This window comes from Octodon degus, unplaced genomic scaffold (assembly GCF_000260255.1).
Source record: "Octodon degus isolate 3935 unplaced genomic scaffold, OctDeg1.0 scaffold00101, whole genome shotgun sequence".
Classification (NCBI taxonomy): domain Eukaryota; kingdom Metazoa; phylum Chordata; class Mammalia; order Rodentia; family Octodontidae; genus Octodon; species Octodon degus.
The window spans coordinates 5,228,557-5,246,770 of record NW_004524677.1 but is presented as its reverse complement, the minus strand read 5'-3'; the positions used below and the strand labels follow the sequence as shown (position 1 = coordinate 5,246,770).

Genomic DNA, 18,214 nt, shown 5'->3' with positions numbered 1-18,214 from the left:
GAGGAGGAGGAAGAAGAGGAGGAGGAGGAGGAGGATGACAAGGACGAGGAGGAGGAGGACGAGGAGGAGGAGGACGAGGAGGAGGAGGAGGACAACGAGGAGGATGAGGAGGACGAGGAGGAAAGAAGAAGAGCAGAGCAGCACAGAGCAGGAAGGAGTCCACCCAGAAGCTGTTGGTGCAATACATCCTCCATGCCTGCCCCTCTGGGCAACCACCCTTGTGAACAAACTGCCCACTTCCTCTACCCAGTGTGCCACCTACACTTCTGCTCAGGGCTGTGGTCTTTCCTTCCCCATCCCTTCTATGCAAGGGCTCCTGTCCCAAGGTTTGCATGCTGAGACTGGAGGAAGGGAGGGTAGGGCTCCATTTCTCACAGGCAAAAATGGGAATTGGAGGGCCAGGTGGTGAATGTAGGTAACTGAGCCCGGCCTCTCCCTGTGAGATACCCCTGAAAGCCTCAAGGGAGGAGAAGTGAAAATGAGCAAGGTTGAAATGCAGGCAACTCCCCTAGGGGCCTCGCAGGCTGGGCAAGCCTCTTCTGGGTTCTCCTTTCCGCTGACTTTTGGGACTCTGCGCCTTGCAATTTGGGGGTCAGGGATAGCAGTGGGTTTGTTTGAAGGTGCAGCCTTTCCTCTCAATAGAGTCTGATGCCCCGGGCAAGCCCCAGGCTCTCCCAGAGTGTCAGCCGCTCAGGCAAGTTCCATTTCCTGGGGGATGAAGCTCACTCTCCCCCCAGCGGAAAGAGCACACACTCATTTCTTTCTTCAACAAGTTTCGCTGTCTCCCTCCAGCCCTATTTTCGAAGAGGACACGCCTTCTGTTATGGAAATAGAGATGGAGGAGCTTGACAAATGGATGAACAGCATGAACAGAAATGGTACGTGGAAACCTAAGGTTTGGCTTCCTCTCTAATAATAGAAGGCTGTGACGACTCCATAAATACCTTGGTATATTCTGGAGCGGGACAGAGGCCAGTGCCACATTCCGTCCTGTGTGTGCAAACAATAAATTTAGGCCTGACCCATCCTTAAATATCCAGTGTAATTATTGCATCAAATCTCGACACTTACTTTTATTTGTGAAGTTGTTACAATGATCTGTGTCAAGCAGGACTCTCTGTCTCTCTCTCTCTGTCTCTCTGTCTCTCTTCCCCCCTTCCTTCCCTCTCTCTCTCCTTCCTTACCTCTCCCTTTTTCCTTTTTTCTTTCTGATCCTCAGGCTAGGACCCCGGCAAGCAGTGCACTGCCGAGCTGTGCCCCATCCTGATCTCTCTTTTTTTCCCAAGCAAGGAAGTCTGAGTGCAAATTTTCTAAGGAAAACATCTAGCACTGCCTTAAAACATTACAGAACTTAGAGTCTAAAATCTTCATCTTGATATGGATGTACAAATTTATTAAAGTTTACATAGATTTATGGTTGCCATGTGTGGCAATTGACATTGAGCAAATAAAAGTAAAATTGAGTTTTAGTAGCCACATTTTGAGGGCTCAGTAAGCAATCATGTGGTTACAACAGTGGACAGATGAAACTAGATCACTTCCTTTGTAGGAGATCTTTTGGGCAAGGCTAGTATAGACAGTGATATAAATAGTGTCAGGAAAATTTCCTGTGGACATCTGGCAGTAACTGTAATAGGTGTTTCCTAATTTCCAATAAATCAGCAATTAGTTTTCTTTAAAAATCATTGTTATTTTTAATGTTCAGGCAAACCAATACAGTCCACTCTATCACATCATTTGTATGCTTAACATTTATCTTCTGAGAATATCCTGGAATCTATACCTTCACGTCTACAATGGAGCTTTTTCATGTTCAGAAATTTGATGAACCTTCCACTTTGCTAATAAAACTTCCAACAGTTTTTCAGGTTGATAGAAGAAGAGCTTGAAAAACATTTGAGGTTAGAGGTGGGCCATTGATTTAGTGGTTGAATTTTTTGTTTCTAGTAGAATCGGAGACAAGCAAAAAAGAAATAGAAGGAAAAAAAATTCCACCATCCACAGGCAATTTATCTTAATATTTTGGTGTATTTCCTTTTGTGTCTGAGATTTTTTTTTTTTTTCCCGGAACCAGGGATTGAACTCAGACCCTTGCGCTTGCCAGGGAAGCGCTTATTCTGCTGAGCCATCTCCCTGGCCCTGTGTTTGAGATTTTGTGTAACACAGTGTCATGACCCTCTCATGACCAGAAGCCGGAAGGCTGGTGACGACACTGGGATTTGACAACCGATGCAGGCAGATTTTGACACATGCGGCAGCACTCCAGAGGAAATGGGGTTTTGTTTGTTTTTTATTTTTGCTTAAAAATAATAGATGGTGTAAGGGAAGAGAGGGCAGCTGCAGACGTGTAGGAGGCGATTGCTGCTGCGCCCTCCGCCCTCCTCTGCTGCGGCCTGACCCAAGTCACCCTGCAGACCCCTGGGGCCAGGCACAGCCGGCTCACCCCCGTTCCTGAAGAGCGCAGATTCTGGCTCGGCTCCGGCGGGAGCGGGAAGCCCGCGGTGACGAGCTGCGCCCTTCCCAGCAGGGCAGAGCAGGCTGACGCCTCCGGTCTGCGGTATCTGCTTTTTCTGTTGCTAGCGCTGGGCTATCCTTAATCTTTTAGCCTGCAGAAGTCCCTCCTGGGGCGTTTCCGCACAGGTAGCCGCGCAGGCCGGGGAACGCCCTGCTCAACCGAGTCTGTTCGGTGAATAGAAAGTCGAATTGCAGTGACTGACCATGAGTGTGTTTGCATTCTGTCCTAGCCGACTGTGAATGTTTGCCCACCCTGAAGGAGGAAAAGGAATCGAACCACAACCCGAGGTACTCTGCTTTCCACCACAGAGGGTGTGGGGACGGAGAGGAGGCTTGTGGGGGCCGCGGGGGCCCTTCCCCCTAGCTTTCTCTGCACCTGCCAATTTTAGACTTTTCGCGGAGATGTACATGTGCAGTGTGGACAAAAGGAAGTGGGGGGGTTCAGAAAATACAAAACTATACGGTTGACTCCCTCGGATCTATGTTTGGTAAAGAAAATAGAACTGGGTGACAGTCCCAAAGGGGTTGAATGGAGGAAGAGAAACCTTTAGAAAAAACAATTTTTTAAAAGCCCACCTGGATTATTATAGGAGGGAAATTAAAAAACATATATTCCATCCTACCACTAGGTGGCTCTGCTCTCTAGAACATTTCGGCGCCCTGGGACTTTGGTGTAATTAGCCGCACTTGGCGATCTCGCTTAAACTATCTTCTGTGAGGATTACAGTGCCTGTGTTGGCTGGGGTGTAGGCTGGGCTCGTGGGAAATGGGATGAATAATTTAGCAAGCTGCAGATTTGCTCTGCAGAACAGCGCCGTGACCCGGGGGACACCTGGCTGTGGGCAGGAACAGCCTGTGGATGACCAGGGATGGGAGCATCTGGGCTTGGGCTGGAAATAGGACACTGGTGTTGGAGGAAGCAGAGCCAGCTTTAGAGCAGGGTAGACACCACTCACCTGCTCTCTGCCAGCCATAAGGAGAGCTCTCGCGCCCGGAGCCTTAAATGCCACCACGTGCACCCCGTGTCACGTGTACCCGGTGTTCCTAAGGCCAGATCTTTGCAAGTAGCACGTCATTACTAAACAGTAGAATGAGTCTGTTAGCTGTTTGGTTTTTGGACTCTTTTTCTGCCTCTTCTCCCTAAGCCATCCGACATCTCTCTACACAACACAACACAACACAACACAACACCACACAAAATTTCGGTACCAAAGTCTCCATCTTATTGTAGCGTTAAGCCAGTAGGACTTTTCTAGGTATTTATATGTCAAATTTCATCACCAGTTCAGAGAAGATTCCATCTGTTTGAAAGAGATTCCCAATTCCTAATAAGCAGGCCAAAGAAAATTGCTGTAGGGTGTATGACGAAGGAAGTATTTCCCCCACGTTGTTACCTTACCTAAAAATGAGCCACTAAGCCTCTCCTGCACAGGGTTCAGGTTGTCGCCCTGATGCGCGCCCTGCAATGCGCGACACACCTGTGTTTACACGCCTGCCTCTTGCCCTTTGAAATGACTGCTTGCACAAGAACTTAACCTTACAGCACTTTGCAGTGGTGAAGCCTTGCAAAAAATCAGACTTGGGGAAATATTAAGAAATTGTTCATTAAAGCAAATGGTTGCTCATTTCTACCCCTAAGGCAAGAAAAAGGACAGGGGTTGGGGGAGAGCCTTCAACCATTTGGAGAATTTTATGTGACATTTTTATCTTTCAAAGGAGCGGTTCTAGCCCTCCACGGCCCCGGATCTGTCTGCCTTTCATCCACAGGACACTGGCCTGAGCTCCCGTCCTTCCACTTGGGCACCAGGGTTTCAGGGCCAAGAGAGGCAGGTCCCTGGACCACCTCACCGTTCAGATGATCCTTCTTTCCTGTTGGAATTTAATTTACATTTCTTTCTTACATTAGCGGGCCTCAAAACATTTACTTTGGATATCTTATCTGGAACAGAGTGAGATTTCCTTTTCTGTCTCAAAGCTTGACGATTGTTGGACATCCAGGTGGGACGCACGCTGGCCACAGGGCTTCGAGGTAGAGGATGGCTTTTCAGTGCTGATGTGAATGCTGATTAGCTCTTCAGACTAAGAACAGTCGCGTTGGCCCTGAGCTGCCATTGCCTCCTCTTGCAAAATGGAAATCAGGAATTTGCCCTTCTAGTTTCATAGGGGTCATCTGAGACTAAAACCACTGTCTAAAATTTAAAGCATAATGCAAATGAAACGAACGCTTTTGATGGCACGACAATCGTTCTCCCTTCTCTCCCATGGGCTTTTAAAAACATTATTCTATAGAGCAGTTTTAGGTTCACAGCAAAATTGAGCAGAAAGTGCAGAGAATTCCCATGCGTCTTAGTCATTTCCTCCTTACTGGGACTCAATACCCAACACCAACAAATTAAAGGAGGAGAGGTTTATCTGGGGGCACGTTTTTAGAGGTTTCAGCCCATAGTCCGCTGGCTTTAGGGCAGAAACCTCACCACTGGAGGGGCCAGGGGATGCTCACCCCAATGCAGCCAGGAAGCTGAGAGCTGAGGGAGGGGCAGGAAAGGAGCTGCACACCTCCTGGCCACGCCCCACGGGCCCGCCCCTTCCAACCAGGCCCGCATCCTCAGCTCACATTTCACTGCCCCTCCCCCATGATTCAGTCACATTCCAGAAGCCTTCTCTGTGAGTGCGTGCATCTTCCGACGGTTGTCTAGATAGCAAATACCTTCTGTCCTCCAGCACAGTGGTATCTCCAGCAACATGGTGCCACTGTCACCCAAGCTGGCATTTAGGGGTTTGAAGTAACTCACTCTGTGAGTCATCCTTCCTCATCTCTTAAGCAATGTGCAGGTGACTTCATGTTTCCCTGAGTATGTGACAGTCACTAAAGATGGAATTCAGAGGAAAGCATACTTAATCCATCTGGGTTAAACAAAGACAGGCTCATATGCAGGGCTCAGCCCGCCATGGTGCTGCAGACGTAACTGGTAGAGCGCTGTCATCCACGAGGTCCACCCCCTTCTGGGGAAAGGCGTGGTGCTCATGGCCATCCTGTCCTTAATAGGCCACACCCTGTGCCAACACCTCCGCTGTCCTTCTCTGCATGTCCTTCTCCCTTGCCCCACGTCCAATCGCCAGCTGTTGTTCATCACTTTCCTCATCCTTATTAGAGGTTGTTTTCTTGAGGCATAGACTCTCAAATTTATCATGGATTTTTACGGTCCTGGATAGCCAACCCAGGAGGTCTTGGGCATGCTGGGCAGATAGCTGCTTGAGCTTCCACTGAGTGGGACTTTCATGAGGACCGCTATGTGCAAAGTTCCATGGGGAACCTAGGTGACTGGTACGGTAAAAGGCAACAGGGAGTTGGGGGAGGGAGGGAGGGAGGGAGGGGATTTTATTCTTATTCCCCATCTTAGCATTTTCCTGTCATAATTCCTTTTTCTGTCCTTTTGTATAAGGGGAAAATGTCAGTGGCAGTAAAGAGACAAAAATGACGGTAGGAGAGGTCCGTCCTAGGGCTGTAGAGAATTTCATCATGACCTTGGTAGCCTTGGCAGGAGCTGACAATGCAAAGCAGGTTGTTCTTGGCTTTATGCTTGATTGTCTAAACTCCATAGAAAACACACTCCCTCATTGTATGACCCCACCCTCCTAACACACTCCCAAAATGCCACTAGACAGTGGCGTGGAGAAAGATAGAGTCCCTTTTATCATCGCCCTTTTGGGCCAGCCCGCCTTTTCTTCCTTTCCCCGAGGCGGCTCTAGGCGCTTCCTGAAGGCTTTGCATTTCTGTGTCTGAGATGAATAGCCACACGCGAGGACTTGCACTGATTAGCCAAGCACACGGCTCCTCTGCTTTGCTGTCTCTTGGCCACAATGATGATTTTACATGGAGCAACAGCACTGAGAAAGATTAGGGAGAGAATTAGATTTGGGTGTACTCAAATGGATTTGTAGTTTTCAAACTACAATAATAATGGCCAGAGACATTTGCATAGGGTTTTCTACATGCCAGACGCATAGGTACTATTACCTAAGAAATTAAGCCAGAGAAGGGATAAGACAGCACACCTGTTCTTATATAATAATAAGCCTACTGTTCGTTCATGTTTCTGAGCTGAATGGTGCTATAAAAATGGCTTTCTTCATTGTTCCACAAGAAGAGCCAGGGAGATAGCTCAGTGGCACAGTGCATGCCTGGTCAGTGCCTGGCAAGCGCAAGGTCTTGAGTTTGATTCTGAATACAAACAACAACAACAAAAAAGGAAACAAAAGTATTCTTCAAGAAAAGTTCAGATCAGTTGAATTCCATGAATTTCTTCCCTTTTCTTTGTCTTGTTTTTAAGTCGTAAAATTGTGTCTGTAATTTTACAAAGGATATTTATTGATCAAACCAGACATAGTGGTATGATTTATTTATTTATTGATTTATTTTTGGTACTGGGGGTTGAACTCAAGATTCAAGCAGGGATTGAACTCATGCTTGCCGTGCGGGCGCTTATGCCACTGAGCTATCTCCCTGGCAGTGGTGGGCTTCTACAGCTCCAACTATCTGAGAGACAGAGGCAAGAAGGTGGTCACTTGAACCCAGGAGTTTAAAGCCCAACCTGGGCAGCATAGGGAAACTCCTTTTGAGGAAAAAAAGTATTTCTTGAGAACCTAACATGTGCTAGACACTGTTTATACCATATCAGCATTATCAGTTAAAAATGAAATTACTCAGCTAAGTAAGCCTGACACTCAGAGGGGTTAAGTGATTTGTTAAAGTTTATATGACACTTTGGGATAAAGCCCAATCTAGAGAAGATTTTCTTTTTTTCATTTCTTTTCTTTTTTTTTTTTTTTTTTTTGTGGAACCGGGGATTGAATTCAGGCCCTTGCACTTGCCAGGGAAGCGCTTATTCCACTGAGCCATCTCCCCGTGAAGATTTTCTGTTACAACTACATTTTCATTAAAATAGAAGTGATATTGCATAGATAAAAGGACATCTTCTAGATTGCAAACCAACAAAGAGCACTTGGCAGGAAAAAAGCCAGCACAGGGCAGTGATTCCGTGGCTAATGACTCCCATGGGGCACTCTCTGATGGGACTTTCTTTTCTTTTTTCTTAAAAAAAGCTTTTATTTATTTATTTTGATTGTTTGTTTTGGTAGGCCAGTTTCAATAATTAACACATTGCATACATTCTTCCTAGTGGTTAACTGCTGTACAAGATGCAGACATGATATCCTATTTACAAACACCATTAGAACAAATCACTCTATTCATTAAGAGAATGTAACTATATATCTATCCTAACCACTTTGAATACACAGATACAAAATGGACATTCATCTGTATCCCCCCCTTTTTTTTTGTTAAGTTCCGTTATTTGAATATTATAGGTGTATAAACTCAGCAAAATATTCTAAGAGTTCAGTAGCCCATAATAGTATTGGGTCTTCCACTTCACTGGCAATATCAGAAATTGTTGACCTGAGTCCCCTGGGGCTTTATTTTCTTTAAAATTTTTTTCTTTACTTATTTGGTATAGGGTCTCACTATGCATGTTGGACTCCTAGGGATCCTCCTGTCTCAGCCTCCCCAATCCTGGGATTACAGGCATGTACCACCATGCCTGGTTTCAGTGGCCAACACAGCCCGCCTACGGTTCTGGGGCTGGCGTGGCATGCAGTATCGGGGCTCAAACCTGGGTCCTTGCGCTTACCAGGCAGGGACGCAGACCACCAAGCTATCTCCCTGGCCCTGGGGCTTAATTACTTATTACAAGAAAACAGGAGACTTGTGTGACTTTGTTTTCCCCTTGTTTTTCTGTTTCTGAGTTTCTTTCATTCTTTCTTCTCTAGTTCCTCAAAAGTTACTTAAGCATCTACTTCAAGCCATCAAGTACTACACACTGATCACGTTCTCTCAACTTGAGTTTGCTACCAGAAGGAGTGTAGAATAATGGGTTATAACCCTGTAGGATGTTAAGGCTCAAATACCGTTGTTAGTGCAGGGGGTTGAGGGGGGCTGTACTAAACCTTGAATACCACAGTACCGCTTGAGTAGTGGCCCGGTTTATGTCTACACTGTGGGCACGAGCTCTGTGTCTTGCACTGATTCTAGACCTGCTCTGACGTGACTCAGATGTGTGACCTCTCCACTGCGGCCCAGCAGGCCTTGTGTGGGCAGGAGAAGGGACATCGCATCAGTGATGAGCAAGGGAGCCCCTTCTAATTCCTACCTGCCTTTGTGCCAAGCTGAACTCTGCACTCCCACCAAACTGCACATCGGAGCACACGGAAGGTTTAGTGTAGGCTTATTTTGATCTTTGGAGATAAGGTACATTAGCTGTGGTCATAAAGAGGGATTGTTACAAGACAGACCAGTCAGGAGGACAAAGATGACTTATCTGATCCCAACTGCAACAAAGGGACAGTTACGAAACAAAGTATTTAAGTTGGCTCCGTCCACACTGCACTGGTGCCTGCCAATCCAATGTCTTCTTACAGATCATCATCCAGAGATGCTTTTTACTCCATTCAACCTGTTTTTACAGTTTGTCAGCCTGCTATGCATGGTTTTGGGGAGGTGTTCCACACTCTTAAAATATCAATAGAACACCCCCGGACAAATTACTCATTAATGTCACTCTCATAGATAAATTGCTAAAATGACGCACATTCACACTGACTTAAGCCACACAGGTTTGAAGTGGGATTGCTTGCTTTATTTGCTGCAATTCTGTGGCAGTGTGCCCAGATATTTTTAATAGGGAACTCTAGGATTTGCTACAGTTAAGAACACCTGGGTGGATTTCATCACTTCACAGAGCTGCTGAGTAACCAGCGTGACACTAGGGAACAGGTCTCACCAAGTAAGTGGCCAAGTGAGAGGGAGCAGGGCAAGGTCTGGGGACCACAGCGCCACCGAGAAAGTGACTACACCAGGTGTGACCTGATGTCCCACAGCTTAAGTCCCTGCAGCTCACACCGGCCAGGTCATCAGGCCGACTGTGGGCCCCAGGGCCGCAGCAGGAAGCGCTGCACCAGTCAGTGGCTTCTTTTGCTGTTTGACACATTAGGTAAGCAGCCGTGTGGGACAAAACGCTCCTTACAAATTCAAAGTCTGTTTTGGGAAACGGTTTCTTCAAGTCTTTGAATATTTGCACAAATGCTCAAGCTAGTGTTCTGCCCATGAACATTTGCTGGTGTAAAGTCTGTGTGTGAATGTCAGGTTGTTTTGCCTGCATTTTCTCATTTACTCACACACACACGTGTGTGTGTGTGTGTGTGTGTGTGCACGCATAGTGCTAGGGATGGGACTTGTGTGTGTGAGGCGAGTGGTGCCACTGAGCCCCACGCTCACACCTCACTTATTCTTTCAGCAACCGTGTAAGGCACCTGGTGGCACTGGGAATGTCTTGCAGATGAGGTGAAGCCAGAAACTATAGCTAAGAGAGGGTGACTTGTCCCCGGTCATGCATCAAAGAGTGATGAGCCCCGGTTCAAACTCTGACTGTCTGAGCCTGCACTCTTACTTACTATGCTAAAAAAAGCTGCTTGTCAACACTTTCCTACTCTATCGTAAAAGCCACACAGAATGTGATCAGCCAACAGCCAGCGACAACAAATGCACGGCGTAATTACTCGTTTGCAATATTGGAAGTTGAACTCAGGGCCTTTTTACTGAACTACATCACCAGCAGTTTTTAAAAATAGTGAGACAGCATCTTGATAAATTGCTCCATGGCCCAGACAGACTCAGAATTGTGATCCTCCTGCCTCAGCTGGGTGCTGGGATTACACCACAGGGATAGATTTTTTTACAGTTAACATTTCTTTGTTCACTGGTGTGGATTTGTGCTGAGGATTAAACTCAATATACATTGTTAAGTTGGAGTTTTCATTAATTTTTGGGGGAGTGCTACAGATGGAACCCTGGACACCATTCCTTCTAAGCACATTCTTTACTACTGAGTACACCCCCAGTCCTCCAAATTTTCTTGAAGGACAAGATTTGCAGGAATGGAAACATATACTGCATTCCTGAATGAAAACAATGCAAAGTTATGTTCAGTTCACACCAACCTCTTACTAACCCCGAGCGCATTTCATTTGGGTTAATAAGCACACGCAAACAGCCAGGGCACTTACACAAGAGGGAAAGAAAAACTGTGAGCCCTCGAGGATATGCAAACATGAAATACAGCACAAAGTAACACTTCCTGCCAAGTGGGTGTTCAGTGAATTTGAGGAGACACTTGGAACCTTATATCTTATACCTCTTGCTATAATTGCAGGTAATTTTCAAAAGGAAAAACAAAAATCCAGGAAAATATAGGTCAGAGTTATGTAACTTAAAGGAGGAGCTTTGCCAGGAATCCTGTGATGCACAAATCAGAAAGTGTGTTAGAGAAGGGTGGATTTAACAGTGAGACAAGCTTGAAAACTCAACTGACTTGAAAACACAAGGGGCTGGGGAGATGGCTGGGGCAGGGGAGATGGCTCAGTGGACTAAGCGCTTCCCTGGCAAGTGCAAGGGCCTGAGTTCAATCCCCAGTTCTGCCAAAAGAAAAAAAAACCCAACAACACAATACACTAATCCTAGAAGGGAGGGAAAGTTCTTGCTGTGTATATCATAAGCAAGAAATTACTATTATTGGGAACAGGGTATAGCTCAGCACAGAGAGCTTTCCTGCCTGTGAGAGGCCCTGGGTTCCATCTCCATTTAAAATTATCAGTATTCTTAATAGCCAAACCAATCATAAGATAATTGTTCTATTTTCAACATGAACAAACATCAATACATTCAACCAAAGAATAAATTGAAATTACCTCTTATCATTAAAAAGTTTATTCTTCTTAGCAATGAAATAAATGAATAAAAGTAATAAAAGTGCAAACTTGGTACAATTTTCACCTCTGAGGCTCACACAAGCTCAGGTCCATCCTGGACTACAGAGTGAGACTGTGTCAAAACAAAAACAAAAACAAAAACAAAAAAAAAAAAGAAAGAAAGAAAAAAGAAAAAAAAATCCAAGATGAAGAGGTTGGGAGTAAAAGAATTTTTTTTGAAGAGAAATGTTGGGAGAATTCAAATTATATAAAATTTCTAGGGAAGGGGATAATTTGATGAAAAGGATAGTTTGACATTCTGACTTGTACTCTTATAGAGATCTGTGTAAAAGTAACAATTGGAGATATTTGTATAAAACAAAAATTTTATATTGGAAGAATCCTGAATGTTTATTTTTAATCTAGTAAGACAAAGAGAGCTATGTAGCCACTAAAAAGGTGTTGTGTGATATTTAGATGCGTATGTAAATTTATGTGTGTATTGTTCATTTATTCACTAACTGCGAGCCGAGGGTTGACCCCAGGGCCTTTGCACATGCTAGCTGCATCCTCTGCGGCCCAGTTTCTCCTCCGGCCCCAGGCAGTAGTGTACAGCGTGTGATCGAGTGACGACGTCTACACCTGCGTGAGAGCAAGGGAAACCCAGTACAGAGCCCTGTGCACACCACAGCCTGCTGTGGAGAGAGCGAACCCCAGCGTGCTAGCGGTGGTGACGCCACCTGCTTGTTCACTTTGCTGATTCGTATTTTCTCCAGTGCCTGCGGACTGGTTTCTAGCAATTAGCTCAAAGTCACTTCTGCTAGATCAGCTGGGCACGGATCAGTGTCCTGGGGAAGGGCGCTTGGCCCTGCTGGCTGGCTTTCTACTCTCGCTGGTTAGAACGGCTGAAATGTCAAGGTAAGGCCAGGAGAGGGACGCCTGCTGCTCGGGGGCTGCTCTGTGGAGCGGACTCAGGATCTTGGGAACACTATGTTGCTGCCACCCGGTTTCCAAGGGACGAAGCAGAATGACTAGCCTGGCGGGAGGGCGGCCCGGGGTGGCAGCGTGGAAGGGTTTCTTAGCGTCTGCTCTTGCTCCTCGGGGTAGGGGTTCTGGGAAGCCAGCCAGGGCCTGGTGTACGGTAGGCAGGTGCTGCACACAGAGCCGCAGCCCTGCCCAAAACATGTCTAAACCTTCCATGAACAGAGCCGCAGCCCTGCCCAAAACATGTCTAAATCTTCCATGAACAGAGCCGCAGCCCTGCCCAAAACATGTCTAAACCTTCCATGACACTGCTTCCATTTCCAACAGGTTTTTCTTGTAAAGGTGATTTTTTGTTCTCTGCCTGACTCAGACAAAACCCTGTTCTCCTCCTCTTTCCCACTGTTCTTTCCTGTGATCACAGCTCTCTCTTGGCCTCAGAACATAGAAACAAATAGCACACACGCACATGCACATGCATGTGCACACACGTGCGCGCACACACTCACGTACTCACATGCACTCACAAGCAATGTCATGGGTGGATCGATCTCGGATCTATTATCTATCTAGGAAGCAATCAATTCATCCATCTGGGTTGTTTCAAAACCTTTTTGGAAACATGTCTTTTTTTTTGGCAGAACCAGGGATTGAACTCAGGCCCTTGCGCTTGCCAGGCAAGCACTTATTCTACTGAGCTCTCTCCCCGGCCCTAACATGACTTTTGTTTGCTTTCTTTTGTTTTTGAAATGAGGTTTCCCTGTGTGCCCAGCCTAGCCTCGGGCTTCTGGGCTCCACTGATTCTCCTGTACCCGTGTCCCCAGTAGAGGGATGACAGGTACACACTGTCGAGCCTGGCTAACTTGAGGTGTCTCACTGAGTTGGACGTTGACCTAGCAGCACACTGGATGTCATCTGCTGCAGCCCATGCTCTGTGGTGACACTACACCTATTCATTTCTATTGTTCCAGTGCTTCCTTGGAGGCAGAATTGACTGAAAATAGTCTTGCTCGAATTTGAGGGAAGGGGTCAGAGAACTAAAGAGACAACTAGGTAAAAAAGTCCTGGGTGGAGCCACCATCCCACTGGGGAAGGCTTCGAAGCCAGATATCTGGCAGAGATAGCCAAGTTCAAAAGGAAAGTGCAACTCAGCCAACAGCACAGTCACGTTCAAATACCAACTCTCTAACTTCTGTGCACGCACACCTCCAGACGCCCGACGCCTGAATGCTAAGTGACACCGAGGAAGCACCTCCAGGTCCTCTTGGGTCTGCACACGCTGCGCTGCTGAAAACACGCCAGGACCACCGACTCTTGAGGGAAAACAACATATGGAATTTTTTTAAAAGGCAATTTGGCATCTCTTCATAGAGAGTGGGATTAGATTTAATTAAAGGGGGGAACCCCCAACTCCATCTGGCTCTCTGGCCTTAGCAGCAGGGAGCGATGTAGCAGGAGGCGGAGAGGGAAGGATTCTTTCTTGGCACCATGGGCTTCCTCCCCAGGGATCAACAGAACATTGGCAGTGGCCTCTGTTTTGGTGATGGTGAGCGGCATGGTCTCCACTGTGGTGGCGTGACCACCCCTCCATGGCATCTTGGTGACGCACCACTGTTCCTTCTGTTTTTGTTTTCTTACAGTGACAGTGAATCGTAGCTCCAAAAGGTACTCATATTTTCCATGAGAAGTCGCCCCCGGAGGGAGCCTGCTGGGCCTGCCCACGGAGGACGGAGAGCATGCAGCTTAATGAATTTCAGATCCACATGAACAGATGAACTGTCGCCATGTCTTGTCCGCATCTCCTGTCCCCTGTCGTCCTCAGAGCTGCTCAGGGCTGAGGAGGAGCCACAGAGGGCCTGGTCTTCCCTGTGAGCGGCCCCCTCCTCCGATACCCCATCTCACACAATCTGCCCCTCCGCTTGTTACCTTGCTCCTTCATTCCTCAGGGTTTAAATCAGGAAGCCGTTGTATCTATGGCTTCCTTCTGGGTCAGCTTATAACCTAAGCAGCTTTGGATCATTTCCTCTCACTATTCAAGAGCTCTGACAAGCTCTTCCTCCATTCAGCAAGACCTTGGCTCCAGGAGGGGGAGGTCCCCGGGAGGACCAGGCCAAGTGTGGGTCTCAATGTCTACACCACCCCCGGGCAGCTCGCTTGCTGTCACCAGCTGAGAACATCAGGCGACAGAGTACGCAGTCCTGAGGAGATGGCATTGCGTCACTCAGACTGACGCAGCCGCAGCCTGGCCGCCTTTGGGGAATTCTCGAGGAACTAGAAAGCTTCCAGAACGAACCAATGGTTTCTTGCTCGGTTAAAATCGCCCCTGCTGGCGACCCTCCCCAGCACTTTCGCCTTTCCTCACAGGCTCCTGGCCTGTCGATGTGGGTAGCAGGTGGGTGCAGGCAGGAGTCATTTGTGACCTTCTTATTCAGAGGTCTTTGCACTCTTTTGCAACCAGGCGGGAAAGGGGGCTCTCTGTACCCTTGTCGGGTGCAGCTGTGCTGCCGCGCGTTCTTTCCTGCCAGGCTGGGACATGCCTTTTCCCAGCATCCCATGAGGTTGCTGTCAGTGCGCCAGTGGTGACCTTCTGCTGTATTGGTTGATGTTCTTTTGCTCAAAGGAATGGTGTGAAATACACAAGGACCCATAAGACCGCGTCCCTCGCAAAAATCTGTTTCTGCTGAATCCTTAGTTTTCTGATTCTCACTTTAAAAAAATAATTCAATGAATGGAGAGTCCTCAGCTTTGTTAGGACCCTTGATATTTTATTCCAAGAAAGACACAAAAACTGAAGACTTTATTTATTTTGCTAGTTGCCTCTGATCTGAGAGGAGAGGAAGTTAACCGGACCTTCGCTGCTGAATGGGATTGTGGAAAGGCTGCCTTGGTGCATAACAGAAGCCCCTCTCCTGCCTTCTACCAATCCACAAAGCAAGTGCTTGCTTTCTGAAGTATGCAGATAATTTTAAAGGCAGAGTTTCAGGCCAAAGAGGTCTCTCCATCCAATTGAACAGTCCCATTATCTGGCTGTGTTTAACTACTGCTGTCATGCTCCCGTGGGGAGCACAGAGCTTTGCCAAAAGGCAGTCACCCTGGCCAACCACTGGAACAGAGCTGTCTGTCAGCTTCACGTCAGCACGTCCTTACACGGCTCTTTACATTCATCACTGTTTTGCATACTCATAAATCACCTTATGATCCAGAAAGACTCTTGGACATTTATGCCAAAATGGATGTCTCCTGAATCGTCATATCTTATCTCTTTTATATGTGTGTTTGCCATTTTAAGTTGGTTTCTCTTTCTCAGAAGAGTCTCAGTTTGCTTTTCTGGGTATCTAAGATCTTTGCTGAACACTCAGGCCTTTAACCTTGATATGACCTTATCAAATAATGAACTCTGGACATTCTCAGAAGTATAAGACGGGGTCCTGGAATCTCATTTGATAAAAATTGTGTGATATAAAATATTTCTTTCAGTGTTTTAAATAACTTCAAATTCCAGAGGAAACAAACCTCAGCAAAGTACCATTGAGTTTATATCTGAGAAATGTACAGATGTCTATAAGTTACTCTTTAGACAGGTATTTATTCTGGAAAGTTCCATGGAGTTAGTGTGGGTGAAAACAGCCAGTAAACAACCCTAGCACCCAGACATCTTTTTATTACTGTCCAATTAGTGTGTACAGTGAGTGCATTACAATTTGAAGAGTTGCTTCCAATGAAACTTAATTTTATGTTTCAGATTTTATGTTCAGTAAAACAATGTTATTAATTTACCCTAATTGGAGAGCCAATGAGAGTATAATCTGACTTTAACATAGTTTAATGAGAGAAGTTTTATTGCATTTTTGTCCCTCTAAGCAGACCATGTTAAGGACACTGCCCAGTGAACCCCCCCAGGAAGCTGTTGTAGTGTATGAATGCTGACTTGTGACTCCCCTCTGGGGCGGCATCCACAACCAAGCACAAAGCCTGCATCAGTCCTGACATTGTGGAGCAGCAAGTGCTCCCTCTGACTTCCGTAGCAGTGGGAATAATGTCAACATAAATGCGTGCTTTTGAAAAATACTTTTTAAAAAATTTTTGGTGGTTTAACCCATCAATTTATGCTACCTGTGGGAAAATGCCTCCCATTGAATAAATATAAAACATAGGTATTAGTTTCATCTTCTGTCAGAATCAGAGCAAATTCTGAACCTATTGGAATAAGAAGACACAATGTCCCTTGGGAAGGTGTTGCTGCAATTCTCCTGGTGGGGAAAATATTGAAACTTCACACTGAATAACACATGGGACTTTTTCACGTGTACAGGACACTCAGGAGGGACTCTGGGGTTTCCATGTAATAGCTATAAGCAGTGGGGGAGGCACACACCTGTAACTCTAGCACTCGGGGAGGCTGAGGCAGGTGGATCGTGAATTCAAGCCAAGCCTGGGTAGGTGTAGCTGCATGTGAAGGCCGTGGGTTCTCTCCCCACTGAAAGAAAAAAGAAAGGTAGTCCTGAGCAGCACCACTCGTAGATGCATTTCTGCAACCTGCTAGTGTCCAGCAAAGTGCCTGCATATTAGGGAGAACTGGAGTCATTCTGATTGGCTATTGATAATTGTATGCTCAAACAACCAGTTACTTCAATCTTATTTATTTTTTTAGCTGCACAGACTATCTTGTTTGGCATCAAAATTTGATTTTCCTTGGAGTCCCCTGGGAGGAGAGGTTGTCATTCTTATGCACCTGTTTTGTCCCCTACCGCCTTTTCTAAGTAATGCATCATGCTTGTGAGATAGCAATAGCGATTCATACAATTATGTTACATAGAGCCTTTTGTGGATGCTGTACATGAGCTCAGCTCTGCTGGAAATGATGCTGTATTCTAGGCGGTTAGATTCCTGCACCAAAGTGCTTCAGATAACTTGAAGATGTTCACTTCAGCAGTGTGCACAGTTAGGAGGATAACGGTGATGTGCTCAAGAAAACCACGGGCGGGTGGGCTTTTGTTTGTTAGCTTTCGGTTGTGCAGAGGGCTTGGGAGCCACGTTCATGTCACATGATCATCCCCGGCCTTTGGGACTTGGCCAATAGGTACCGTACCTGGGTTTGGCAAACAGCGAACAGTGTATTCTTTGGGTTTCATTTCCTTGGTCTGCATGTGCAGGGCTTAGTAAGCGAGTGATATGCATCTTCTATAAACATGAGCAACAGTCTTCTCAGTGTAGCTCTCAGCTAAGAGTGATCATTGTGTTCCTCGGCCTTAGATGGAAATGTGAAAACTTTGCATCAACAAGCTAAAAATAATCTTATAGGTCAATAATAATTGAATACCATGTATGTCTTGTATTTAAAATTAACTGAAAATAACATTAAAAAATGCTGGGTTTGATTCTCATAACTACTAGGAAGAATGTATGCAATGTGTTAATTATTGAAACTGTCCTACCAATTTGGTTTGAAACTGTCTCATCGCTATTTGTTTATCAATAAAATTATGGAAAAAATAAAAATAAATTTTAAAAAATAAAATAAATAAAAACAATGCAGTATGGTTTTTGGAGGTCAGATGGACTGCTCGCGGCTACGCTCATCACTTTACTTTCATTCCAGCTGTGCCTAAATTCTAGCCTTCAAACCTCACGGAAGAATTGCCCCAATGCTACTGATTAGGACTGGCTGGTAAAACTATCAAAGCTTTAAGCCTGACTGAGAATTTTACTTTTTTATCGCCTATTTTTCATGCTGAGAATAACACATATAACAATATTTTCTTTCTGACTTAGTTTTATCAATGTCAGGTATACAAATATGTATATGTATAAATTATTCTCAGCTCATTGTTGAAAAATAAAAATAAATAAGCACATGTCCATAGGCTAAACTGTTTACTCAGGAATTATAGATAGAAAAACATTTATAAACTAA

At 45.8% G+C, this 18,214-nt stretch overlaps 1 protein-coding gene across 2 annotated transcripts in view; it reads left to right on the top strand.

The window, feature by feature from the left end:
• Positions 1-16,729, top strand: part of Tmem154 (transmembrane protein 154) — a 51,550-nt gene extending 34,821 nt beyond the window's left edge. Inside the window, exons 5-7 of one of the 2 annotated variants that reach the window (XM_023723701.1) lie at positions 793-878; positions 2,745-2,802; positions 13,941-16,729. In XM_023723701.1, the coding sequence (XP_023579469.1) occupies positions 793-878; positions 2,745-2,802; positions 13,941-13,956 (160 nt within the window). In that variant the 3' untranslated portion in view covers positions 13,957-16,729. Of the gene's footprint in view, positions 1-792; positions 879-2,744; positions 2,803-9,869; positions 9,949-13,940 lie in introns of those variants that run through there. The other variant, XM_023723700.1, reaches the window with a different exon arrangement.
• The last annotated feature ends 1,485 nt before the right edge of the window (positions 16,730-18,214 follow it).